General features: G+C 41.4%; 2 protein-coding genes and 1 long non-coding RNA gene across 5 annotated transcripts in view; 2 read left to right on the top strand and 1 right to left on the bottom strand.

Annotated features, from left to right (window-relative positions):
* NKAP (NFKB activating protein) overlaps positions 1–15,640 on the top strand; it is a 27,162-nt gene extending 11,522 nt beyond the window's left edge. Inside the window, exons 3-9 of the mRNA XM_004000839.5 lie at positions 3,126–3,196; positions 3,375–3,518; positions 5,402–5,465; positions 7,534–7,643; positions 7,948–8,023; positions 9,199–9,348; positions 12,600–15,640. Of these exons, the coding sequence (XP_004000888.1) occupies positions 3,126–3,196; positions 3,375–3,518; positions 5,402–5,465; positions 7,534–7,643; positions 7,948–8,023; positions 9,199–9,348; positions 12,600–12,774 (790 nt within the window). The 3' untranslated portion in view covers positions 12,775–15,640. The remainder of the gene's footprint in view (positions 1–3,125; positions 3,197–3,374; positions 3,519–5,401; positions 5,466–7,533; positions 7,644–7,947; positions 8,024–9,198; positions 9,349–12,599) is intronic.
* AKAP14 (A-kinase anchoring protein 14) overlaps positions 15,594–27,099 on the bottom strand; it is a 19,626-nt gene continuing 8,120 nt past the window's right edge. For all 3 annotated transcript variants that reach the window (XM_006943969.5, XM_019824227.3, XM_045050470.1), the window contains 3 exons: positions 18,734–18,913; positions 16,438–16,490; positions 15,594–15,804 (listed from right to left, as the gene is read on the bottom strand). In XM_006943969.5, the coding sequence (XP_006944031.3) occupies positions 15,720–15,804; positions 16,438–16,490; positions 18,734–18,913 (318 nt within the window). In that variant the 3' untranslated portion in view covers positions 15,594–15,719. The remainder of the gene's footprint in view (positions 15,805–16,437; positions 16,491–18,733; positions 18,914–27,099) is intronic.
* The window catches only part of LOC123383308, a 22,532-nt gene continuing 16,054 nt past the window's right edge, over positions 20,622–27,099 (top strand). The window contains exon 1 of the long non-coding RNA XR_006592878.1: positions 20,622–21,000. This is a non-coding gene — a long non-coding RNA (uncharacterized LOC123383308). The remainder of the gene's footprint in view (positions 21,001–27,099) is intronic.

Here is a 27,099-nt window from a genome sequence, read left to right as displayed (position 1 = left end):
GATTCTCTCTTTATCTCGAACTGTTGACACTGACTATAACGTGTCTTGGTGTAAGTCTCTTTGGATTCATCTTTTCTTTTTTTTAATGTATTAACATTTTTTAATGTTTATTTTGAGAGAGAGAGGGGCAGAGAGAGAAAATCCCAAGCAGGCTCCATGCCCTCAGCATAGAGCCTGATGCAGGGCTTGAACCCACAAACCATGAGATCATGGCCTGAGCCAAAATCAAGAGTTGGACACTTAACCAACTGAGCCACCCAGGCATCCCTCTTTTTTTTTTTTAATGTTTATTTATTTATTTTGAGGGGTGGCAGAGAGAGAGAGAGAATCCCAAGCAGGCTCCGTGCTGCCAGCGCAGAGCCTGACAGGGGGCTTGATCTCACAACTGTGAAATCAGGACCTGAGCTGATATCAATAGGCGTGGGGCGCCTGGGTAGCTCAGTCGGTGAAGTGTCAGACTCTGGGTTTCAGCTCAAGTCATGATCTCATGGTTCATGAGTTCGAGCCCCGCATCAGGCTCTGCACTGACAGCACAGAGTCTGCTTGAGATTCTCTCTCTCCCCCTTCTGCCCCTCCCCGCTTATGCTGTGTCTGTCTCACTCAAACAAGTAAATAAACTTTAAAAAAATGAAGTTTATTTATTTTGATAGAGTGAGAAAGAGCAGGAGAGGGGCAGAGAGAGGGAGAGACAGAAACCCGAGCAGACTCCACGCTACCAGCAAGGAACCTGATGTAGGGCCCAGACCCATAAATCGTGAGATTGTGACCTGAGCCGAGATCAAGAATCAGACACCCAACTGACTAAGCTACCCAAGCGCCCCCCAAGGTTTTTGTTTAATGTTTATTTTTGAGGAGGAAGAGGGACAGAGAGAGAGGGGACAGAGGATCCAACAAAGCAGGCCCTATGCTGACAGCAGACAGCCCGATGTAGGGCTTGAACTCGTGAACCGTGTGATCATGACCCAAGCCAAATTCAGACGCTTAACTGACTAAGCCACCTAGGCTCCCCCCAATATTTTATTTTTAAGAAATGTTTACACCCAGGGGCACCTGGGTGGCTCAGTCGGTTGAGCATCTGACTTCGGCTCAGGTCATGATCTCGTGGTTCATGAGTTCAAGCCCCACGTCAGGCTCTGTGCTGACAGTTCAGAGCCTGGAGCCTGTTTCAGATTCTGTTTCTCCCTCTCACTCTGCCCCTCCCCCACTCACGCTTTGTCTCTGTGTCTCTCAAAAATGAATAAGTGTTTAAAAAATTAAAAAAAAAAAGAAAGAAAAAAGAAATGTTTACACCCAGCATGGGGCTCAAACTTACAATGGCGAGATCAAAACTCTCATGGTCAACCAGCTGAGCCAGCCAGGTGCCCCTAGTTAGTTTTCTTGTATTAAATAGTACCTGGGAGCACCTAGGTGGCTCAGTTGGTTGAGTGTCTGACTTTGGCTCAGGTCATGATCTCACAGTTCATGAATTCAACCCCCTTGTTGGGCTCGCTGCTGTCAGCACAGAGCCCACTTCAGATCCTCTGTTCCCCTCTCTCTGCCCCTTCCCTGCTTGCATGTGTGCTCGCTCTCTCTCTCTCTCTCTCTCTCAAAAATAAAATTAAAATTAATACAATATCTGAAGGCCTAATTATTTTTTTCCTTATTTTTTTCCCCTTTGGTGCTGTTCATGAGGTTCTTCTTCCCTCTCCTCTATCTGTGTCTACTTTGAGTTGAAACAATGTGCTTGACAGGTAAACTTGTATCCTGTGACAGTGATAGCATTATTATCTGAAACTTGTTCTTATAGATACCTTGGAAAATGGTCAAAGAATCTGAACTGAAAGAATGAGTTGGAAAGAACCCTAAAAATAATTTTCCAGGCAATACCTAAATTATTCCAGATGTGATCTTCAGATTAAAAGGTTATATGATAGGGGCACCTGGGTAGCTCATTTGGTTAAGCATATGACTCTTGAGTTTGGCTCAGGTCATGATCTCACAGTTCGTGGGATTGAGCCCCAAGTCAGGCTCTGCACTGACAGTGCGGAGCCTGCTTGGGATCCTCTCTCTCTCTCTCTCTCTCTCTCTCTCTCTCTCTGTGTCTCTCTGCCCCTCCCATGCTCTCATGCTCTCTCTTTATATGTCTGTCACTCTCTCAAAATAAATAAACTTTAAAAAAAATTTTTTTAATGTTTTTTATTTATTCTTGAGACAGAGAGAGATAGAGCATGAGCAAGGGAGGGGCAGAGAGAGAGGGAGACACAGAATCCCAAGCAGGCTGCAGGCTCTGAGCTGTCAGCACAGAGCCCGATGTGGGGCTCAAACTCACGGAGTGTGAGATCATGACCTGAGCTGAACTCGGACGCTTAACTGACTGAGCCACCCAGGCGCCCCAAATAAAACTTTTTTAAAAAGATTATATGGTATGAAAACTTCTCTTCTAAACTATTATAGAATTTTAATATATTCATTTTCAGAATTATCTACAATAGAATTAAATCTCTGTATCTTGTAGTGTGTTAGGTTCTAATTGCTCTGGGGAGACAGAACGGTTGCTGTTCTACCATATGTCCTTTATACACTGAGATTAAAATCATGAAGTCTTCCTTTAGCCTTCCTGTCTCTAATTTTTTCCATCTTTCCTTATGGTTCCATACATTTGCCCTGTGATTTCTTCTGAAAATATAAATCGTACATATTGCTTTCAGTTTGAATAGTGTTTTGTAAACTCTAAAGCATTATGCAAATGTAAGTGATTATTATATTATTTTGAATGTGATAGACCCTCAAACTATACCCTTACCAAGTTATTTCAGTGTTTGCTTTTAATGGTTCTTGGACAATCAGTGTCATCACTGAAAATTTTTTTTTTATTTCTTATTTTGACAGAGAGAGAGATAGAGAGTGAGCAGGATAGGGGCAGAGAGGGAGAGAGAGAGAATCTCAAACAGGCTCCCTGTTGTTAGCACAGAGCCCGATGCGGACTCAAACTCATGAACTGTGAGATCATGACCTGAACCGAAACCAAGAGTCAGACGCTTAATGGACTAAGCCACCCAGGCACCCCCAAAATTTTTAATTCCATATTTTTATATTCCTCATTTTATCACTTTTCTGATTCTTATAACCATCTTCTTTAAATTCAGCTCTGATGAACACACACCAGTAGAGGATGATGAGCCAAAGAAAAGCACTACTTCAGCTTCTACTTCAGAAGGTATTTTTAAAATACAGAGCTTTTTAATTGAGAAGTTGAAAAAAGTGTTTATAAATAGCTGAATATACTTCGCTTTTACTCAAATTGCCTATCATTTGTTCTTTATCAGTATTTCAAATACAATAAAACTGATAATCATAATATTTAGAAGTTAATTTTATGTCCGTGTTTTATATAGAAGAAAAGAAGAAGAAGAAGAAGAGGAAGTCTAGTCATTCAAAAGAAAGGTCCAAGAAAAAGAGAAAGAAAAAATCATCTAAAAGAAAACGCAAGAAGTATTCTGACAGCGACAGTGACTCTGACTCTGAAACGGACTCCAGTGGTAAGAAGGCCGGCATCGCTCTGCAAGCCTGGCTTCACGACTCATTCTACTTAGAATTTATTTCCGAAGAAGGTTCTTAAACGCGATAACGGCAGCCAAGAGTTGTGGAACGCTCGCTGCCTCCGTGCCAGGCACCCTGCCAAGCGCTCGGTGTTCGTTGTCGCTGCTTGCCCTGCGCGATAACTGTAGAATGTGTCCTAGAGCCGGGGACGCGCGGCACTCAGGGTCGCACAGCTGGGATTCAAGCCTGAGCAGCGTGGCTCCCGACTGGCTGTGTGTGGCTGCACAAGGCGTGTGGCAGCGAACCGGGGCGAGGTTGGGCTGGGAGACGTGTGGCAGCGAGCAAGCCATAGGGCCGCGTCAGCCCCGAGGAGCGGCCCTTGTGTGTCATCCTCACGCTCGGTGGGCACCTCGGTGCCGTTTCCAAAAAGGCATATCATAGGGGCGCCTGGGGGGCTCAGTCGGTTAAGTGTCTGACTTCGGCCCAGGTCATGATCTCGCGGTTCGTGAGTTCGAGCCCCACGTCGGGCTCTGCGCTAATAGCTCGGAGCCCGGAGCCTGCTTCAGATTCCGTGTCTCCTTCTCTCTCTGCCCCTCCTCCGCTCACACTCCATCTCTCTCTCTCTCTGTCTCTCAAAAATAAATAAACATTAAAAAAATTAAAAATAAATAAATAAATAAAAAGGCACATCATAAAGGACCCTTTCGGGCCAGCAGCTGGTTTATGGAAGACACCCCCTGTGGGGTGGTGCCTCTCAAAAAGCCACCTTTTTGTGCCCTCTCCTGGCTGATGATTGACAGAGGGTGCCACCTCTGGGGACACATGACATGAAGGTGTCTTTTCCTCTGATGTCACCTGGGTTTCCTGGCCCCCGTTGTCACTTTTCTTCCTCACTGCTGGAAGAGCGAACTTCCTTAGAGCACAAGTGTGAGCGTGTCTGTCCCCTACTTACAATCCTTCAGTGGCTCTCTGTGGCCTTCAGGGTAAAGTTTGGACCCTGCTGGCTCCCTGTCTAATCACACGTGCCCTGTCACCCTTGCAGCGTCCTCTGTAGCCTGAGACGTGCTTTCCGTGTCCTCAGTAGTCCGTGTTCTTTCTCTCGCTTCTGTTACTTGGTACAGAAGTCCATCTGCCTGGGATGCCAGTCTCTCCTTGCGTGCGGCGTGCCTTCCTCACTTCAACAGCGGGCATGCAGTGCTTTTGTAATAAAACTGACTTTAAAAAGAACTAGCTTGGGGCATCTGGGAGGCTCAGTCGGTTGAGTGTCCGACTTTGGCTGAGGTCATGATCTCGCGGTTTGTGAGTTTGAGCCCCACATTGGGCTCTCTACTGTCAGTACGGAGCCTGCTTTAGATCCTCTGTCCTCCTCTCTCTGCCCCTCCTCTGCTTGCCCTTTTTCTCTCTCAAAAAATAAATAAACGTTAAAAAAAAAAAAAACTAGTGGGACACCCGGGTGGCTCAGTCGGTTAAGCTTCTGACTTCGGCTCAAGTCATGATCTCACGGTTCGTGGGATTAGTATTTTGACATTTGCTTTAAATATCATCTTTTTTGTTGAGATATTCAAAGTAAAGTAGAAATATCATACTGCCACCCTAAAAATTTCTGTGTACATTTCTAAAAAATGACATTTTCCTACTTATCACCATACTATTATCTCACACAGTGAAGTTAATAATAACACCTCTATCACTGAAGGCTTAGTATGACTTTAATTCCTGTGTCCCTGGTGCCTAGCACATATTTTGATCAGTAGCAATAAATTTTTGAATTGATAAATTTCTCTGTAACAGCAAATAGGGCAGCAGTAGGATATTTAATCAAAATTACTAGGGTTTTAGAGTTAAGTTTTTGTTTTTAATTAAAATGTGCTTTAATTTGCAGATGAAGATACAAAAAGAAGAGGAAAGAAAGCCAAGAAAAAGGAAAAGAAGAAGAAACACAGATCGTCAGTTTTTCTCTTCAATTTTTATCATGGAAAAGTTAAAATATATATAAAATTACATAAAGTTATAAGTAAATAATGATAAATAAAATAGTATAATGATACCCTGTATAATCATCACCTAGCTGAACAGTTTCAACTCTTTGGCAATCTCCACTGCCCACCCCCCATTATTTCAGAACCAATCCCAGATGTCATTTTGTCCATAATCTAGCATGTTTCTCTAAAAGATAGAGAAAATCATAACTGCAGAGCTGTTATCATGCCTAAGAAATTTAGCAATAATTCCTCAATTTTCAGCAGATTTTTATTACAGTGTATTCAAATCTGGGTCTAAATAATGCCCATAGGGGCACCTGGGTGGCTCAGTCGGTTAAGCATCCACCTTCGGCTCAGGTCATGATCTCATAGCTGGTGGGTTAAGCTCCGCGTCAGGCTCTGTGTTGACAGCTCAGAGCCTGGAACCTGCTTCAGATTCTGTCTCTCTGCTGCTCCCCTGCTCATGCACTCGCTCGCACTCTCTCTCTCTTTCTCTCAAATATAAAATAAAAAAAATAGAAAATAAATAAATAAATGCATGATGCCCATAAATTGTGATTATTGATATGTCTCTTATACCTCTTTAAATCAATTGATTCCCCTTCCATTTTTGTTTTGCTGTTTACTTTTTAAAAAACCAAATCATTTACCTGTAGAGTTTCCTATAGTATGGGTTTTGCTGATTGTACTTTTAAGTATTTATTTTGAGAGAGAGAGCACAAACACGAGCCTGGGAGGGAGCGAGAGAATCCCAAGCAGGCTCCAAGCTCAGTTTGGATGGAGCCTGACATGGGGCTTGATCTCACAAACCATGAGATCATGACTTGAGCCGAGATTAAGAGTTGGACACTTGACCAACTGAGCCACCCAGGTGCCCCTGATTCTGTTTTTTAAAATTCTTCTTATTTTTAAAGACTTTATTTTTAAGTAATTTCTATAGCCAGTGTGGGGCTCAAACTCACGACCCTGAGATCAAGAGTCACATGCTCCATTGACTGAGCCAGCCAGACACCCTGATTATATTTTTAATTGTGTGCTTTGTAACATGTTCTCTGTCCTCTGTATTTCATATATTTTGTCTTTTTTTTTTTTAATACTTTTATTTTTTTTTTAAATTTTTTTTCAATGTTTATTTATTTTTGGGACAGAGAGAGACAGAGCATGAACAGGGGAGGGGCAGAGAGAGAGGGAGACACAGAATCGGAAACAGGCTCCAGGCTCCGAGCCATCAGCCCAGAGCCCGACACGGGGCTCGAACTCACGGACCGCGAGATCGTGACCTGGCTGAAGTCGGACGCTTAACCGACTGCGCCACCCAGGCGCCCCAGTATTTCCTATATTTTGATAGTAAGGTCTAGAGACTTGATAAGGTTCAGATTTGAGTCTTTGGCACACATACTTCATAGGTGGTGCATACTTCATCAGGAGGCAGATAATGTCTGATTGTCTCTTTTTGTCCTATTAATAGCCATGGATGGTCATTGCCTAGATCCCTTATTTCATTAGGGATTGCAAAGTGGTGATAGTATAATTCTGGCTTTCTTAGGTAGAATAATTTTATAAGAGAAATCAACCCTCATCAACTATTTGGTTGCTCTGAAGTAGTTTGTATAGTAAAGGCAAGATAATTACTTTTTTAAAAAACTTTTTTTGTTTTATTAATTTTCAAAATAATGATTTGGACTTTTTTAGTATCATTATGAACCCAAGGATTCAGACATATCTGACGTATTTTAATCCATTACACTTCAAATTATTGATGCTCAAAGTGGTAACAGCTGGTTTTTAAACCGCTTTATTTGTTATCTTTCTACAACATGAGAACTGGATTTCATTGTTCCCTTGAGGGATCTTTTTTATAGTGAAACATGATTTGGTTAAAGAAGTTAAGATTTTTTAATTAAAATTCTCTAAAAATTTTAATGAGCTGAAAATTTAAATATTTTTATCAGTCTTTCATTGCCTTAAAAAATGAGATTCCCTTTAATGTGGGGCTATTAATTGTATTTGTATAAAATTATAATCATTACAGGAAGAAATATAAGAAAAAGAAGTCTAAGAAGAATAGAAAAGATTCCAGTGATTCAAGCTCTAAAGATTCCCAAGAAGAGTTTCTGGAGAATCCCTGGAAGGATCGATCAAGTAGGTTCTTCTGGTAGACTTTGACTCAGAACAGATAAAAAAACATTAAATTAACATGGGGTGCCTGGATGGCTCAGTCGTGATCTCACATTTGTGAGATCGAATCCCATGTCAGTCAGTCGTGAGATCGAGCCCTGTGTTGGGCTGCTCCATGCCCAACATGATTAAGATTCTCTCCCTGTCTTTCTACCCCTTCCCTGCTCATGCACACATGCGTTCTCTCTCTCTCCAAAAAAAAAAAAAAAACATTAAATTAACTGATTAGTCAAAATGTGAATCTGTTTCTGAACATCTTTTCCTGCAGAGCCTGAAGAACCCTCAGATTTAATTGGCCCAGAGGCTCCGAAAACACTTGCCTCTCAGGATGATAAACCTTTGAAGTAAGTAACTGTGTACTTAAAATAACTAAAGTCCCTTCATCAAAGTATGGCCCTGACTTACCTTTCCAACCCTATCACCCTCTACTCCTTTATTTACACCCCAGGTTCCAAGTGAGCAGAACTAAAACTTCCTGCATTTACTGTGCACTTTCCCACGTCATGCCTTGTTTACCTTATGCTTCCCCCAACATGCCTTCCCTTTTTTTCCCAGCCCTAGTTTCTTTACTACTTCCAATTTCTTCCTGTCAAAATCTTTACCATCTTTTAAAACCCCTTTCAAAAGGAGGGATCATGTGCTGATTCCCAGTACCTTCCCTCCACAAGTAGATGTGATTCCTACCCTTCTTTAACCCTTTCGTCCTCAAAGTATTTTCTGTTTCTTTTGTGTGTTGTTTCATGTGTTCTACCTTGTATTGCAGTTATGTCCTTGTTGGGATGTAAATTCCACAAGAACAGAAATTATTTTTGTATTCTAAGCTTTGAGTTTAATTATGTATTTAAGATGCACTCAATGACTTGAATGAAGGGATGGTAGTTTTTATTTTATTATTTTTTTAATATATCAAATTTATTGTCAAACTGGTTTGCATACAACACCCAGTGCTCATCCCAAAAGGTGCCCTCCTCAATACCCATCACCCATCCTCCCCTCTCTCCCACCCCCCATCAACCCTCAGTTTGTTCTCAGTTTTTAAGAGTCTCTTATGCTTTGGCTCTCTCCGGGATGGTAGTTTTTAAAGTCCCCTCAAATAAAAGTTAATAGATAATAGTTACTGGATAGCATTATTACTGGTTATAAGCCTAAAAAGTATGTTAATTTGAGATATTTCTTTTTTTTTTTCTATAAAAGGGAAAGAAGGGGAAAGGAATTAGCTGGGGGCAGAAGCTGTAAAGGCAGTGCTTATAGACATAAATTGATCCATAATTGTAAACCATGAATCTGTACTCACTCATTTCAGTTCTTTTGTTCTTCCAAAGCATGTCTTTATTTCTGCGTTAGTTATGTAGGTCAGAGTGCAATGTTCACTAATTAAAGTAATTCACATTGGGCTTCCCAGCCTGCTGCTGCCCGGCAACTGTTATTTTTGTGCTGTTTTCTGAGAGATGTTTTTGTGCTCTCTTTAGATGAGGAGTTTTTTATAATGAACTTTTCTGAATTCTGAATTACTTTGTAGCTATGGCCATGCACTGTTGCCTGGTGAGGGTGCAGCTATGGCTGAATACGTAAAAGCTGGGAAACGTATCCCAAGAAGAGGTGAAATTGGCTTGACAAGTGAAGAAATTGCATCGTTCGAATGCTCGGGTTATGTAATGAGTGGTAGCAGGTAAGTTATTGGCATCGAGGTCAGTTTCCATGGTTAGATCTTTTCCTTTCTCACTATCATAATTGTATTTTGGTAATTGATTTTCATTAAGTGATCATTCCTAATGAAAAGTAGAGTATACATTTTGGTTTAATACTGGTTTTATTTGGTTTACATAAACCGTTTTGGTTTAATACTGGTTTTATTTGGTTTATATAGTACTGGTTTTACTGGTTTATTGGTATAAACATGGTTGTCTAAAGTCGCAACTATGTGTGCAACTCAGCCTCAAAATCAGCTCTCTCTCCAACTTCAAAGAATCAGTCTTTCCAGTGTCCTTTCCTAGTTTGTATTTTGGTACGGATAGTTTTGTTTTCTAGAGGATATAGTTAATTCAGTCACTTAACACTGCTCCATGAAGAATGTGGCATTCTGGTAGGAGGAAATCATTTTCGTGAGACAGTGTTTCCTGTTTTCTGAGTTTGCCTCTAGTTCTCTGTAGAGTCAGAGGATGTGGAGTCTCTAATTCTCTGTGGACTCTGAGAATGAAGAGCAGAAAACGATTATGACAGACATCAGGTTCAGCATAGGGAAATGAAAATAAAATTATGGAAGAAAAAAACAAAGTACGAAGAAGAATGATTGGAGTGAACTAACAGGGCATCAGTACCAAGATCAACCTGAATTTCGGATTTTTAAAAACTTTATAAACTTTTAAAAATAGTTAAATATTTTAAAATAAAGTTGGAGGCAAATATTTGCAGAACACCTGAAGCTACTTCAGAATCTTGGAATTCTGAGGACTAGCACAGTAAGACAGAAAGAAATGAGTCATAAGCATTGGAAAGGAGGATATAACTGTCATTTTTTGTGAATGATATGACTTTTTTTTCCATAGAAAATCCTTAAGAATCCAGATGATTCTAAATAATAGGAGGGTTTAATAAATGGTTCAATGTAAGGTTAATACATAAAAGTGAATTGCATTTCTATGTACCAGGAAACAATTAGAGAATGTAATTAAATAAAAAGAAACCAACATTATAATAGTATCAGAGAATATTAAGGATTTAGGAATAAATGTTAACAAAAGATGTCTAAGACATCTATAGAGAAAACTATAAAACATTATTAAGAGACATTAAAGAGGAAGGCATTATATAAAGTTGTCAGTTCTTCCCAAACTGATCTGTAGATTCAGTACAGTTCTAGTCAAAATCACAACAGAGTTTTATGTGAAACTTAATGTTTTATAAGTTAGACTAGAGGGCTGAGAATAGCCCAGTCACCTTTGAAGAAGCAGAACAGGAAGATAAGATGTGCCAGCCCAGATATGAGGACTTAAGAAATTTACAGAACTTTAGAAAGCACAGGGGAACAAATGAATTGTTCAGTGGAATAAAATACAGAGCCCAGAGGCAGAGCCATACATGTGTGGAACTTAAGTTATATGAAAGAGATGGTATGTCAAATCATTGGGGAAAGAAAGAACTGTCAGTAAATGGAGCGGGAGAAAAATGGTTATCCGTTTGGAAAAAGATGAAAGTAGAACCCTGAATCACCATATTTAAAAATCAGTGCAGGGGCGCCTGGGTGGCTCAGTTAGCTGAGCGTCCGACTCTTGCTTTCAGCTCAGGTCATGATCTCACAGTTTGCGGGATGTAGCCCCGTGTCAGCTTTGTGCTGACAGCATGGAGCATGCTTGGGTTCTCTCTTACCCTCCCTCCCTATGTCTCTCTCTCTCTCTCTCTCTCTCTCTCTCTCTCTCTCTCTCTCTCTCTCTCTCAAAAATAAATAAATAAACTTTTAAAAAAGTGCAGCTAGATAAAGGACTTAAATGTCAAAACAACTTTTAACACTCTTAGTATAAAATATGAGTAGATCTCTAATAGATCTTGGGGTGGGAAAGTGTTTCTTAAACATAAAATAAAATAGTGATAAATTTGCCTAGGTTAAAAGTAACAACTTTTGTTCATCAAAAGACACCACTTAAGGAAAAAGACAAGTTTCAAGCTGGGACAAGATCTTACAACTGATGGTATTGAGAATATTTAAATACCTATAAACAACCCAAAAGAAAAATGGGAAAATGACACAAACAAGCATTTGTTAGAAGAAGAAAAATATATGGCTTACACATACATAAAAAGATGTTCATTATCATTGGAAATAGACATCAAGAACATACCGAAGTACCATTTTACATCTATTTGATAGACAAAAGTTCAAAGTTCTAACAATACCAAGCATTGGAGAAGATGTGGATCTACAGGATCTTTTCAATATTGCTAGTGGTAATATAAATTGGTACCACCACTTTGGAAAAGTCTCCTATCATCTTGGGAAGTTGAACATTCATATACTTTATGACCTAACAACTCTATTCCTAGATACCCAAGAGAACATCTTTCCCACATACTAGGAGACGGGTACATAGATGTTTTATAGCATTGTTCACATAGCACTTTGTGTTCCAGATAAACTCACTGTACCCTGAGCGACCTTGAATACATTGTCATCTCCTTGTCTTTCCATCCTGCTGCTCCCCCACCTTCACACTAACCTGAAATGGTTCTCCCCTTTTCCTTACTCAGTTTTCTCTATTTTTCTAGACATAGCTCAAGCCTGATCGCAAACCGATTGTGTAGGGTTGGTTTACATATACATAAAAGAGTTTCTTGAAGTTTTCTCTCTAAGCAAGGAGACCTTTTGAAGATGATACAATAGTTTCCCTCAGCCCCGGCCCCCCATGTTCCTTATTTGGCCCTTGTGCTAAATCCCTTCTTTGAGCTGCTGCTGGATTCTAAGGAAGTTATTAAATCCACTCACGAAATTCCTCAAATTCTATTGTAGTATTAGACCTGGTTCTTTTGATTGTGTGATAAATTAGAACCCTGAGGAAGTTCCACCTGATCGATGACAAGTTAAATCTTTCTTCTGTCTTACTGTCAGTTCCCCAAAGGTAAATTCCACATATCACATAGGAAGTTTAATAGTTTGCTAGTTTTGGTTGTTTTTACGCCCTTAGAATTTGAAGTTGATAACCTTCGTGATGTTGACAGAGCATCAGATCATTATTTGAATACTACAAATGAATCAAAGGACACATCGGCAGATAAAATGAATGATCTTTTGAAAATCCGACCCATGACCAAAACAATTTCTGTCGGTCAGTTTTTTCACTAGGCCTCTCTGTATTAAGACAGGATTAGTGGGGAAGTACTCTAAGAATAATTACTGAGAAATTAAGCCAAAAATAAAATTATCTCCAGGCATCGCCGAATGGAGGCCGTGCGACTGCGGAAAGAGAACCAGATCTATAGTGCTGATGAGAAGAGAGCCCTGGCGTCCTTTAACCAAGAAGAGAGGCGAAAGAGAGAAAACAAGATTCTGGCCAGTTTTCGAGAGATGGTATACCGAAAAACTAAAGGGAAAGATGACAAATAAGGATTTTCTGATGGTTCAGCAGACATTTTTAACAACAAAAAAAAGTCTGGGTTCCACATATACATACAAAAAGATTATTATGATCTGAAAAATGAAAAAGCTTTACAGTGCTACTGTGCCTTCTATTTAATTCTTTTAGTCCTTCAATAAAAAGCTGCTTATTGATATAATTTTAGCAAGATCTTTGGGTTATTTTTGGATTGACCGTAATAACTTTCTGGTTTAAAAATCCAAATTACGAATGAGATCATACTGTATTCGGGGAGGTGGCATTGAGAGGAAGTGTCAATAAGACAAGAAACTTAACTCTCACACCATGGGCCAGTGCTACTCTTAGCTCTACATCGTGCCCACCCTCCACCCTTACCCCTACCCCCACTGCAACTGAACTTGTGGGAAATTAATCACTTCTCTCTGTTGAATGTGTTATAAATGGTCTTGATAGAAACATACGGGAGGCCACTTGTGTTAATAAGATGAAGGCATTGCTGAAAAGAGGAAACCTGGAATTTGAAAATTGACCTGTATAATACATAGTCCGCCCTGGAAATAATGTATTTTGTTTTCAGTCCCTACCTCTCTATCCCCAAATCCAACAAACAAGCCAAAAAGCAAACTAACCCACAGACGTACTGAGTTGAAGACGTGAACATTAGTGTTTTAAATTCTTAAAGGTTTACTTAAAAATGGTTCTTCCGAGTATAAAATGTTAGGAAGTCTACTGTTGTGCCAGTGTGAGTACATTATTTCCATCTAAGTTGTGCTTAGGTCATTATTTGAATACTGGAAATGAATGGGAGTCCACTGCAGTTAGGAGTTTCATAGGAAAAAATTTAATGAAGTATTGTTTTTAACATCGTTGTTTCGTAAGGATGAAGCTAAAATGATAGTAAACGTATTTTAAGTCTGTCCTTTGTGTAATAAGCATATTTTATTTTAAACATTGTTAAACCTTTCAGTTTATTTTTTACATCTGTCATTCAGTTTAACTTTGTATAGAACTCCTCACTTTACCACTTTTTATGGCTACTGTTGACTTTTAAGTTTGGGAGAAATGGAAAATTCTGGGACTAGTTCATGATCTTTTTCTTCCGTTATTTTGTTCAGTTTGAGTTGTTAGGTCACAAGAGTGAAGGGGAAAGGGGACAAGGGAAGTTTTGGCTGTTTTTGTTAAGTTTGTTTTGAGCTGTGTTGTTATGTGTCTAGGATAAATTTAAATTACCTGGGGGATGGGGAAGTTCTAACTCTGAGCTTATAAAATGCCCTTTCTCCTTGTAATAGTTGAAAGTGTTTTTTTCCAAAGTTTTAAAATAAGGCAGTCGTATTTCAAAGTATAGATGAAAAGTTTTACTATCTAACATATATTCTAGGAAAGTATCTACCTTTAACCCACAGCTAAACCATTTGGCGTGTAGCAACATTTATGACCCCTGAATCTGAAGTGATTTCTGTTTATCGTTGTTGCCGCTGCCTAACCTAGTAAATCTCTTACTTCCAAAAGACAAAAGGAAACTAAGTTTCCAAATTTATGAGGTGTAATCCATTTACTTCCTGTGTAATAAAACCGAAATTTATAATCCCTACTCAAGAATTTTGTTCTCTAAGAACATTATTTTTTATTACTGGTTCCTAGAGACTGAATGAGTTGACACTCTTACTTTCAGTAGGCAAGGTAGTTTAAATGCAACAGCTCTGATCTAGGATTATTGTGGATTTTTATTGGATTCTCCTGTCTCCTCCACAGACTAGATAGTCAACAAATGCTTGTTGACTAAATGAAAAAAATATATTAATGTATTTCAGAACTTTTCATTTCTTTCACCAGGGGTTTGTTCAGGAAAGATCTACCAAAGAACAGCTTCAGTAGCGTATTCTTTGGGGAAGAGGAGGGAAGAAGAAAAGGGCTAAAAGTATTTTATTTTGAGCTCATGAGAGTTACTGCTTCAAACTGTGCTTAGTCATCTGAGCCATAAATCAAATAGGAGGGGTGTTGTGTTTGAAATTTATGTTTTATTCTTCAGGGAGACTTATCTAGTTTTCCACCTCCTTGCCTGTTGTTCTGATCAGATCTTCCCTCCTTTTGTATCTGTTGCACAAACGTAAGAGTTAAAAAAAGAAGAAAAATATTACCCACAGTCTTACCACATCAATTGCCTTTAGTATTCTGTGTTCCCTTCCAGTGCTTATCTACGTAAATACGTATTCTGACGTACTTGTAAGTAATCACCTGTAATGCTATCTTGTCTTTGGTGTTTTAAAACTTTACAGCCGGGTAAGACAGCCTCATAGGGATGGCAAGAACAAGTGATGATCTGGTGTTAGGCTGGGAAGAAGACAAAGTAAGGGTGGCTAGCGAACATTCCCTGTTTTATTGCCTCCTGTCCTCAGGCCACCCTGTTGCCATCACGGTTGTGATGCTGTATTGCGGTAGGCGGCATGCCCGGTTTCAGAGTTTCCGAATGTATTATTTAACTTACTCACTTAAGTGAAGGAAGGGGTCTGTGAGTAGGGAAATATTATGAGCTGTAGAACTACCACCACTTTTCTTTTCCCCAGTTATGCCCATAAAGAGGTATGTGTGCACTAGAGAATTGGGCTCATATGGGGGAACAAGCAGCCAAGTGTCCATCTCCGTTTAGTCTGACAGGTGAATTTTACAAATCTCTAAACTTGGCTTCTATACCTGTTAAGACTACGTGATACAGGTAGTGATGGGAAAAACCATTTAGAAAATGGAAAACAACTTACTGGTTACTCTGCTAATGTGATGGAAGTTGCCAAATGGAAAATGAATGAATGCAAAAAAAAAAATACAGTTGGATTGTTTGCCAAAAGTTTATTATTCAATAAACATTCTGTGGTTTGATGTGCAGTATCGTATTTTTAATACATTGTGATTAGAAATCCAATCCTAAAACATTCTATAGGAATTAGACACCATTGAATTAGAAGGCAATTGACTCCATTAAAATACTTTTGGCCTCAGTAATGTCCCTCAGCCATTTTTCTCGAAAGCGAGTCATTCCTGGTCTGCAGAGGAAGAAAAACAAACATACTAAAACCTTTTAAAATAAAACAAAACATTGAGACAGGGATTCCCTGTTTATTCTGTTACATTCCTAGTAAGCAAAAAGTCTTTTGGGGGTGGGGAATGAAGGTTGTCACTATTCCATAGACCCAATCAGTAAAAGCGTTGAGTTGATATGGAAAGATTCTTTAAAAGAGGTCCTGTACAAATAAAAGATTGTTATATAGGACTTACTTCCATGTGATTGTGAAGTTTCCCATAGACACAACAGACATGACCCACTTTGTTCCCACCCTACTTCAGCAACTAGTCCTCAAGTTTCTAATTGCTGAAAACCAAGCCATTAAAAAAGTTTTTCTAGAACAAGGGCAGAATCCTACTTTCAGCCCATCGTAATGGGGTAGGTGGTTCAAAGAAGAAAAGTAACCATTACGTGAGTTATCTGTGGCTATGGGCCTGCTAAGTTCCTGGGGTGTGATGACCTTTTCCCACCACCTTTTTAAAAGTAAGTCTCTAGGGGCGCCTAGGTGGCTCAGTCAGTAGAGCATGAGACTCTTGATCTCGAGATGTTGAGTTCTAGCCTCGTTGGGGGTAGAGATTATGAGAAAAAAAAAAAGCCTCCAACTGTTCGTTACCTGTGAACTAATGAATGGCCCTCAAAGACGTAAGAGACCTCAATGGGCATATCCTAAGAGAGAAAAGGGCAACTGTTAGCCTAGACCAACCATACCAACTCATAATTCCTTCCATCCCTACCCTTGTCCATATATGTGTACTCTTAAGTTTCTAGAATTTACCCTCCTTATTGGGATGTCTATCGGTTCTTTGTCACTTCAAATCTCTGTTCCCCAAAAGATCTTTTTGGCAACAAATAACCTAAAGAATCTCCATAAAAATTGAAAACAAGTCAGAACAGGCTTGTGTTCTTCATGAATAGTCATTTACCTTCTCTACATGTTCCACTTTACTCAGTTGGCCGTATTTCCCTCTTAGGAATAGAGTAAGAACGAAGTAATATAGGTAAACAAGTTGGAAAACGTTTTTAAAGCCACATAAAAATGTAGGGTGTAAAAATTGTCTCAGTGGCCCCCACCCATTCTCCCTTCCAAAATTATACTTGGAATTCTAATCAAGAGCCCTTCTCCTAAGCACTCAGTGCATGGGCACTGATCATGGTCTTACTTACCTCCACCAGCCTTCCTTTCCAATCTCCAACCTTGCCACTTAGCAAGACAGCTGATGGCAGGATATATGACCAGGGGAAGGGAGAGCTCCACCTACTTTACCTTTTTACATTACTGCAGGTTCAAATAGGTAAGTTTGTACTAGGCTAGGATAAACATAAGACATAGTTGGCTCACTGTGTAGCCATATATAAAGCTTGAGAGTCAGACGAAGCCTCAGATAACTTCTGTGAAAGGATGGAAGACAAGGGGAGAAATGACATTTTTATGTGTGCTGTGTTCCGGGCATTATGCTTGGTACCAGCCCTGCTCCTCTGATGACCCGAGCCCTAGATTCATGGGTGTTATTTTAACTCCTTTCACACTAGCTATCAATATTTCATATTCATCGTCTACATGGTGGCTGCAGGCAGTCATTCCTTCAAGTATTTACTGAGTGCCTACTGTTTGCCAGGCCTCGTTTTACAGCAAGACAAACATTCCTGCCTTTGTGGAACTCACATTCTGGTAGGGGGAGCAGGCCAGAACAAGATAATAAATTACGTAGACTATCAGAAGGTAATAAAGTGTTACAAAGTGTGGTCTAGGAGGTGAGAGCAGGATATGCACATACCAAGGGGAGAGCGGTCCAGTCGGAGGGAACAGCAAATGCAGAGGCGCAGAGGCGGGACTATACCCGGATTGTTAAAGAATAGCAAGATCACAGTAGCTAGAGGAGAGTAACTGAGGGAGGAGGAGGAGGAGAAGGAGGAGAGGGAAAAAAGCAGAAATAACAAGGGACTAGGTCACGCAAGGCCTTGTAGGCCCTCAATACTCAAATTGTGCTCTGTGGACCTGTGGCATCAGCACCGCCTAGGATCTTGTTAGTAATCTCCGGCCCTACCCCAGACCTGCTGAATCGGAACCTTCTTTCGACAAGATCCCCCATTAATTTGCATGTGCTTGGAAGTTTGAGAAACACATTGTAAACAGAGGAGTGACATAAATTCATCTCCCAAGGCTCACTCTGGCGGCCGCTGGGTTGAAAAGATACACGACGAGGGCAAGGGTGGAAGCAGAGAGACCAGTTAGAAGGCCATTGAAATACTCTTGGTAAGAGTCGATGGGGTCTTGCACCAAGGTGGTAAAAGTGGAGTGGTAAGAAATTGTTGGATTCAGGACCTGTTTCTGAAGATAGGGCCAACAGGACTTCCCAGTGTGTTGCATCAGGGATGCGAAAGTCAAAGGTGATGCCAAGGATGTGGGCCGTGAACCGAGATGAGATGTCTGCAGGTAGGTCAGGTTGGGAAGGGAAAATGGCAAGTTCAGTTTGGGATACAAGAAGTGAGATGTGTGTTAAACAGTGGCAGAGGTCTGGGCTGGAGATATAAATTTGGGAATCGTAAGCTAGAGGTGGCATTTGGAGCCCGGAGACCATAAGATCCCCAAGGAAATGAGTCTAGAGGAGAGGCTCGAGGCCAGGAGAGACTGAGAAGGAATGGTCGGTGAGGCGGGCGCAAGGCCAGGATAGTATGGTGTTCTAGCAGCCAAATGGAACACTTCCTGAAGAAAGGAGTGCGCAGCCAGGGCAAGTGCTACAGATTGGCCAGGCAAGATGAGGACAGAAGGAACCGTTGAGAACTAGTTTGTAAAACCATTAAGGTGTACCGAAAAAAAAAAAAGAGGTCATCGATGACCTTGACAAGAGAGGTCTCCGTTCTCATTGGAGTCTCAACGACGTGAACAGGGCAGAAAAGGAAGAGCTTACTGGAGGTTTGTTTTTGGTGATCTTGACGGTGAAGTAGGCAGAGGCGGAGACTTGTAGCATGGGTCTCATAGCGGTCGGGATGCTCCAGCGTACGCAGTAGAGGTAGTAGTAGCTGTGAACCACGTCTTTCCTCTCTATGAACTGTGTGTGGTGCACCCAGCGTTCTTGATACTCCCAAGTCTGTTTCACGGGAAAAAGAGCACTCAGAACGGAAAGCACGCTTCTATGCAAGTCCTCTAGGCAAAGGCAGCGCACAACAGGAGGGGTCACAGCCCCGCTTCTGTCATCCGTTCTTAACATTGTTAAGATTCACACGGGAGTCAACTCCACACGGGAGGAGGGAAAAGGGGAAGCGGACACGAAATGAGTCAATAACGCGACATCGCCTAAGAGCGGGCTCTGGAACACAGAGAGGCACATGCTCAGATGCGTAGATGTACGTGCCCGCCACACTCGGCGTGCGCACTGACCATCCAGACCCTGGCTTGGGAGGCCAGTTTGGCTCCTTGGAGAATAATTAGAAAGTGGTTCAAACACGTGTTCTGCCCACTCCGCATAAAGGTATGACTAGAGGGTAATGAGGCCGCAAGGCACCTGGGTGGCTCAGTCAGTTAAGCCTCCTACTCTTGATTTGGGCTCAGGCCGTGATCTTAGGGTCGTGAGATCGAACCCCGAATCAGGCTCCACGCTAGGCATGGAGTCTCTTAGGATTCTCTCTCTCCCTCTCCCTCGGCCCCTCCCCGGCTCTCAGTCTCTCTGTCTCTCAAAAAGAAAAACAAAATGTAATGAGGCTGATTTCACAAGCTGTTTCTGAAAAGCAGACTCGCCTCACGGCAGCCATCGGTGGTATAGAAAGTGAGTTCAGAAGAGGAACGGGTCAGGCACGAGGATCATCCGACCCCTCAGATCCCTATCTACCCCCTCGGAGATGTTTCTGTCCCCAAGCATGCATCTTACTAGCGCCTCGGGCCCACAGAAGTCATAACGCAGCCCTGCTTCGCTGTACGGGGCCTCGAATGCTATTGGTATTCGACAAGCTCAATTCAGCTGAGTCCCCTTGGCTTGGCTATTGGGGCACAGGAAGCTTCCAAATCAAAATAAAAAAAAATTTAAAAAAGATCCTGAATTAAGATGAAGGTCCACAGAAGGAAGGGAGTGAGATAGTTTAACAGTCTCAGTGATGTGAGGAGGGACAGTAGGAGGCTGATGGCAAAAAGATTTCTGGCGCTCCTTTAAAAAAAAAAAAAAAGGCTGGGGGCGGGGGGGGGTCGGCTCACTTTATTTCAGACTTACACCCAACCGATTGTTTCAGTCAGCCACACAAGAGCACCAGGCACCAGATTCCTTGAGATCAGGGACTGTGTTTTACACAGATTATCATTCCTCTTAATGAAGGGGCCCGACAGGTCACCCTTTGTGGCCCCACTGGAGCAATGCCTTTCTTTCCAACCTTTCTATGTTATTCTATGTTATTCTATTTCTTCAGCCCTAATGTTTCCTCTGGCACACAAAGACTTTGTACCATCGGAAGGCCCCTAGACCTCATTTAAGGAGGCCCCTTTGCAGATGAGCATATTGGGGCCTAGAAACGGCAAGGGATGGCCCACGACAGCTGGGGCTGGGACCCGGGGCTCCCAAGCGGCCGGCCCAGTGCTCTCTCCACCCGACCAGACGTCTCAATTCTAAGATTTTCTTCCCCTCCGTGTGGCGTCGCAGTGGTTGGTCTTGTTTTCTTTTCTTTTTCCTTTTGTGAACTCAGGCAGCCTTAGATGCATTAAATTTTTTTTTTAATTTTTTTTGAGAGAAAGAGACACAGAGTGAGCAGGGGAGGGGCAGCGAGAGAGAGAGAGAGACACACAGACAGACAGAATCCGAAGCAGGCTCCAGGCTCCGAGCTGTCAGCACAGAGCCCGACGCGGGGCTCGAACTCACAAACTGTGAGGTCATGACCTGAGCCGAAGTCGGATGCTCAACCGACTGAGCCTCCCAGGCGCCCCAGCCTTAGACACATTAAATTCAGCTATCTCCATCAGGCCAATCTCTTCCCATTTTTATCAGTGTTCAGGCAGCTGATTTTGTGTAGCTCCAGTGAGTGTGTGTTGTCCTTGTATTTTGTAATTTTTACATAACGTTGCTTCATATACTCGCTTCCAGGGAACAATATGTCGTTGTGCTACTCTACCATGGATGGCTTAGCCAATTACATATTATTGGACACTCAAAATCAACAGGCACCTGGAAGTATATGCACAAAACTGTTATCAACGGTAAGTGACCTCTGAGGGAGTAGAACTGGGTATTGTGGGGGCGGAAGGGGAACCTTCATTTTCTACTCTGTCCTTTTGCTCACTGGGGCTTTTTTATAATGACGTCTTATTTCTATTATAACAATCATTTGTAACTGTACGTTAGGCATTGGGGATTTTCCAACTCTTATTTGGTTTTTTTTTTAAGTGGTTTTTATTTTTTTCCAACTTTTCTCTTAGAAAGAACTTATTTGTAACATTCCTGTTTCCAGATTGTGTTTCTTCAAAGAATAAACTACTTGTGCTCATTGGCAATGTAGGAGTATACCTGTTCCCTCCCCAAAACACACAAGACTTCGGATACCAGGTTTAACCATTCTTATTCACGTTGCAGTACCTTAAAATCCTCTGAATTTGCATTTTTCACTCATAGTAAAACTCTGCATGATTTCTGTCATCAAAAAGAACTGTTCTTACTATCTGGTAGCAAAAATGTACCAGACCTGTGATCCAGAACTTTAGTTTGCTGCTTAATCAGAAAAACCTTGGGCAAATTGTCCAACCTCTCTGAGCCTCAGGGTTTCTCATCTGCAGAATGGGCACATTGATGTACCTACATACAGGTTTGTTGTGGGGATTAGATGAGATCGTGCATGTGACGTGCTTAGCAGTGCTTGGCATGTGGTAACGCGCAGCAAACGGTAACTACTAATTTGCCATCCCCTGGTGTCTGGTGGATTCTGGGAAATCTGCAGTAAGCTTGAGAAAGCTCCTCATCAGAAATAGCTGACACTTAGGGGCACCTGGGTGGCTCCAGTCGGTTAAGCATCCAACTTCAGCTGACGTCATGATCTCGCGGTTCATGGGTTCGAGCCCCGCGTCGGGTTCTGTGCTGACAGCTCAGAGCCTGGAGCCTGCTTCGGATTTTGTGTCCCCCACCCCTGTCTCTCTGCCCCTCTCTGCTCGTGGTCTGTCTCTCTCTCTCTCTCTCTCAAAAATAAATAAACATCAACAAAAAAGAAATATCTGACACTTAGACGGGAAATGAGACACTTGTAGGACTCATTTCATTAGCAGGGTTGGGAACAAGGTGATTTTATGTCAGTCGCTATATAGGGCTTTCAGCTTTTTAGTCACCTTCTACTTTTCCTTTTTTAATTTAAAAAGCATTTTTTTAATGTTTATTTATTTTTGAGAGCGAGTGCAAGTAGGGGAGGGGCAGAGAGAGGGGGAGACAGAGACACAGGTCTCCAGCTCACGAATCATGAGATCGTGACCTGAGCCAGTCGGATGTTCAACCGACGGGGCTACCCAGGCGCCCCATCACCTTCTACTTTCTAATTGTCTTATCTTCCTAACAGTCCTACAAAGTAGGTAAGCTCTTCATCTGTGAACAAATAATGGTATGGAGAGAAGAAATCTGTTCATGTAGTCAACATCTCTGCGTACCTGACCTTTCTAGGGGCTGAGGGCAGAGAAAGGGACAAAAGCCTCTCCTTCATGGACCATATGATCCAGAGGTAGAAGAAAAGCAAAGAGTGAATAAGTAAAATCTAGTGTCTTGGGTAGAGCTGAATGCTAAGCGGAAAAGTAAATCAGAGAAGGAGAAAGGGTTGTAATTTTCGATGAGATGGCCAGGAAAGGCCTCGGTGAGCAGGTGGGATCTTTTTTAAATTGAACTTTAGTTGCCATTCAGTATTATATTAGTTTGAGCCATAAAACATGGTAATTGAACATTTATATACATTATAAAATGATCACGGTGGGTCTGTCCCCATCCAAAGCTACTACAATATCAATGACTGTGTTTTCTCTGCCATGCTTTTCTTCCCCGTGACTAGTTTATTTGATAACTGGAAACTTGTCCCTCTTAATCCCTTTCGCCTGTTTCACCCAAATCATACCCCTCTCCCCTCTGAAATCATCCGTTATGTGTCTTTGACTTACTTCATCTAGCATAATACTCTCTCAGTCCATCCATGTTGTCACAGGTGGCAAGATTTCAGTTTTATTTATGGCCGAATAATATTCCGTTGTGTATACATACCACATCTTTGTTATCCACTCATCTATTGATGGGCACTTAAGTTGCTTCCACATCTCGGCTGTGGTAAAGAATGCTGCCATGAACAGAGGATGCGTGTACCTTTTCACGTTAGTGCTTTTGTTCTCTTCGGATACATAAGCAGAACTGGAATTGCCGGATCATACAGTATTTCTGTTTTAAATTGTTTGAGGAACCTCCGTCCTGTTTTCCATACTGGCTGCCCCAACTTACATGCCCGCCAACAGGGCCCGGGGGTTCTTCTTTCTCCTCATTCTCACCAACATTTGTTATTTCTTGTTTTTGTGATACTAGCCACGCTGACTGGTGTGAGGTGGCATCTCACTGTGGTTATGATTTGCATTTCCCCGATCAGTGATGTTGAGCATCTTTTCATGGGTCTCTTGGCCATCTGTATGTCTTCTTTGGAAAATTTCCATTCAGGCCCTCTGCCCGTTTTTTAAGTGGATTCTCGTTTTGGTATTGAGTTACAGGAGTTCTTTATATATTTTGGATAGTAACCCTTTATCAGACATATCATGTGTAAAATATCTTCTCGCGTTCAGTAGGTTGCCTTTCATTTTGCTGGCTTCCTTCACTGTGTGAAAGTTTTTTAGTTTGATGTAGTTGCAATTGTTTATCTTTGGTTTTGTTGCCCTTGCCTGAGGAGACAGACCCGGAAAAATATTGCTGAGGCTGATGTCCAAGAGTTTATTTCCTGTGCTTTCTTCTGGGGGTTTTATGGCTTCAGGTCTCACATTTAGGTCTTTAATCCATTTTGACTTTATTTTCATGTCTGGTGTTAGAAAGGGGTCCAGTTTCCTTCTTTTGCAGGTCGCTGTCCACTTTTCCCAACACCTTTTATTAAAGAGACTGGGGGCGCCTGGGTGGCGCAGTCAGCTAAGCATCCGACTTCAGCCAGGTCACGATCTCGCGGTCCGTGAGTTTGAGCCCCGCGTCAGTCTCTGGGCTGATGGCTCAGAGCCTGGAGCCTGTTTCCGATTCTGTGTCTCCCTCTCTCTCTGCCCCTCCCCTATTCATGCTCTGTCTCTCTCTGTCCCAAAAATAAATAAACGTTGAAAAAAAAAATTTTTTAAAAAAGAGACTGTCTTTTCCCCATTGGACGGACATTCTTGCCTCCTTTGGCGTAGATTCATTGACCATCTGAGTGTAGGTTTATTTCTGGACTCTGTTCTGTTCCACTGATCTATGTGTCTGTTTTTGTGCCAGTACCATACTGTTTTGACTACTGTAGCTTCATAGTATAGTTTGGAATCTGGGAGCATAATACTTCCTGCTTTGGTCTTCTTTCCCAAGATTACTGTAACGAATCGGGGTTTTATGTTGTTCCATGTAAATGTTAGGATTATTTGTTCTAAAATATTAAAAATGCCATTGGTATTTTTATTGGGATTGTATTGAATTCTGTAGATTGCTTTGGGTAGTATGGACTTTTTTTTTAAGTTTACTTATTTAGAGAGAGTGTGTGTGTAAGTGTGGGAGAGGCAGAGAGCGAGGGAGAGAGAGAGAGAACCCCAAGCAGGCTCTGCACCACCGGCGCAGAGCCCGATGCGAGGCTCGAACCCATGAACCACGAGATCATGACCTGAGCTGAAGTCTGATGCGTAACCGACTAAGCCACCCCCGGCACCCCAGTAGGGTGGACATTTTAACAATATTAATTCTTCCAATCCATGAGCATGGTATATTTTTCCACGTAGTTGTCATCTTCAGTTTCTTTCATCATTGTCTTCTAGTTTTCAGAGTATATGTCTTTCAACCCCCTGGTTAAATTTATTTTATTCTTTTTGATGCAATTATATGTGGGATTGCTTTTTCAGTTTCTCTTTCTGATAGTTTGTTTTAGTGTATAGACAGATTGCTGTATATTTTGTATCCTGCAATTTCACTGAATTCATTTATTAATTCTAGTAGCTTTTTGGTGGAGTTTTTAGGGTTTTCTATATATCGTATCATGTCACCTGTAAACCATGACAGTTTTACTTCTTCTTTACTAATTTTGATGCCTTTTATTTCTTTTTCTTGTAACATCGCTGCAGCTAGGCCTTGCACTATATGTTGAATAAAAGTGGCGAGAGTAGGGGCACCTGGGTGGCTCAGTCGGTCAAGTGTCCGACTTCTGCTTAGGTCACGATCTCGTGGTTCGCGAGTTCGAGCCCCGCATTGGGCTTGCTGCTGTCAGCACAGAGCCCACTTTGGATCCTCTGTCCCCTTCTCTCTCTCTCTCTGCCCCTACCTGGTTGCTCTCTCTCTCTCTCAAAAGTAAACATTTAAGGGGTGCCTGGGTGGCTCAGTCAATTAAGCATCCAACTCTTGATTTCAGCTCAGGTAATGATATCATGGTTCATGAGTTTGAGCCCCACATCTGTGCTGTGAGCGCAGAGCCTGCTTGGGAGTCTCTTTCTCCGCCCCCTCCCCCTCTCTGCCTCTCCCCTGCTCTCTCACTTTTTCTCTCAAAAATAAATTTTAAAATGAGCATTTAAAAAAAAAAGTGATGGGGCACCTGGGTGGCTCAGTCGGTTAAGCGGCTGACATCGGCTCAGGTCATGATCTCACAGCTCATGAGTTCAAGCCCTGTGTCGGGCTCCATGCTGACAGCTCAGAGCCTGGAGCCTGCTTCAGATGCTGTGTGTCCCTCTCGCTTTGCACTTCCCTCACTCACACTCTCTCTCAAAAAATAAATAAACATTAAAAAAATTTCTTTTAAGTGGCAAGAGTAGACATTCTAGTCTTGTTCCTGATCTTAGAGGGAAAGCTTTCGGCCTTTCATTCTTGAGCATGATGTTAGCTCTGGGTTTGTCATATCTGGCCTCTCTTATGTGCTGGTATGTTTCCTCTGTGCCCACTTTGTTGAGCTTTTTTATCATATTTGGATGTTGAATTGTGTCAAATGCTTTTTCTGCATTTACTGAGGTGGTCATATGATTTTTATCCTTTATTTTGTTAACACGGTGTATAACATTGATTAATTTGTGGATATTAAATTATCCCTGCATCCCTGGAATAAATCCTACTTGATCATGGTATATGATCCTTTTAAGGTATTGTTGAATTCAGTTTATTCATATATCGTTGAGGATGTTTTCATCTATGTTCATCAGGGATATTGACCTGGAATTTTCTTTTGTGTAGTGTCTGTCTGGTTTTGGTATAAGGGTAATGCTGGTCTTAGTGATTTGGAAGCCTTCCTTCTTTAATGTTTTGGAATAGTTTGAGGAGGATAGGTATCAACTCTTTGAAATGTTTGGTGAAATTCACATGTGAAGCCATCTAGTCCCAGACTTTTGTTTGTTGGGAATTTTTTGAGTACTGATTCGATTTCATTATTAGCAATTTGTTTTTCAGATGTTCCATTTCTTCTTCTTTAAAAAAAATTAAGTTTACTTATTAATTTATCTTGAGAGAGAGAAAGCAAGAGTCGGGGAGGGCAGAGAGGGAGGAAGAGAGAGAGAATCCCAAGCAGGCCCCACACTGTCAGCACGGAGCCTGACACAGGGCTCAAATCCATGAACCGTGAGATCATGACCTGAGCCGAGGTTGGTTGCTTAACTGACTGAGCCACCCAGGCGCCCCCATTTCTTCCTGATTCCAGTCTTGGAAGATTGTTTCTAGGAATTTATCCATTTTTTCTAGGTTGTTTAAAATGTTTGCAAGAAATAATTTTTCACAGTAGTGTCTTATAATCATTTGTATTTCTGTGGTGTCATTTGTAACTTTCATTGATCATATTCTTCATTCCAGTCCTCTCTCGTTTTTTCTTGATGAGTCTTGCTAAAAGTTTTCCAATTTTATCTTTTCAAAGAACCAGCTCTTAGTTTCATTGACCTCTTCTAATGTTTTCTTTTCAGTTTCTGTTTCATTTTTCTCTCTGATAGTTATTATTTCCTTTCTTCTACTAATTTTGGGCTTTGTTCTTTTTCTCATTCCTTTAGGTGTAAGATTAAATTGTTTATTTGAGATTTTCTTGTTTCTTGAGTTGGGCCTGTATCACTGTAAACCTCCCTCTTAGAACTGCTTCTGCTGCATTGCATAAATTTTTTACTGTTGTGTTTCCA

Source organism: Felis catus, chromosome X (genome assembly GCF_018350175.1).
Source record: "Felis catus isolate Fca126 chromosome X, F.catus_Fca126_mat1.0, whole genome shotgun sequence".
In the NCBI taxonomy this organism is placed as follows: Eukaryota; Metazoa; Chordata; class Mammalia; order Carnivora; family Felidae; genus Felis; species Felis catus.
The sequence above is the reverse complement of the archived record's forward strand: the minus strand, read 5'-3'. Positions and strand labels throughout refer to the sequence as shown.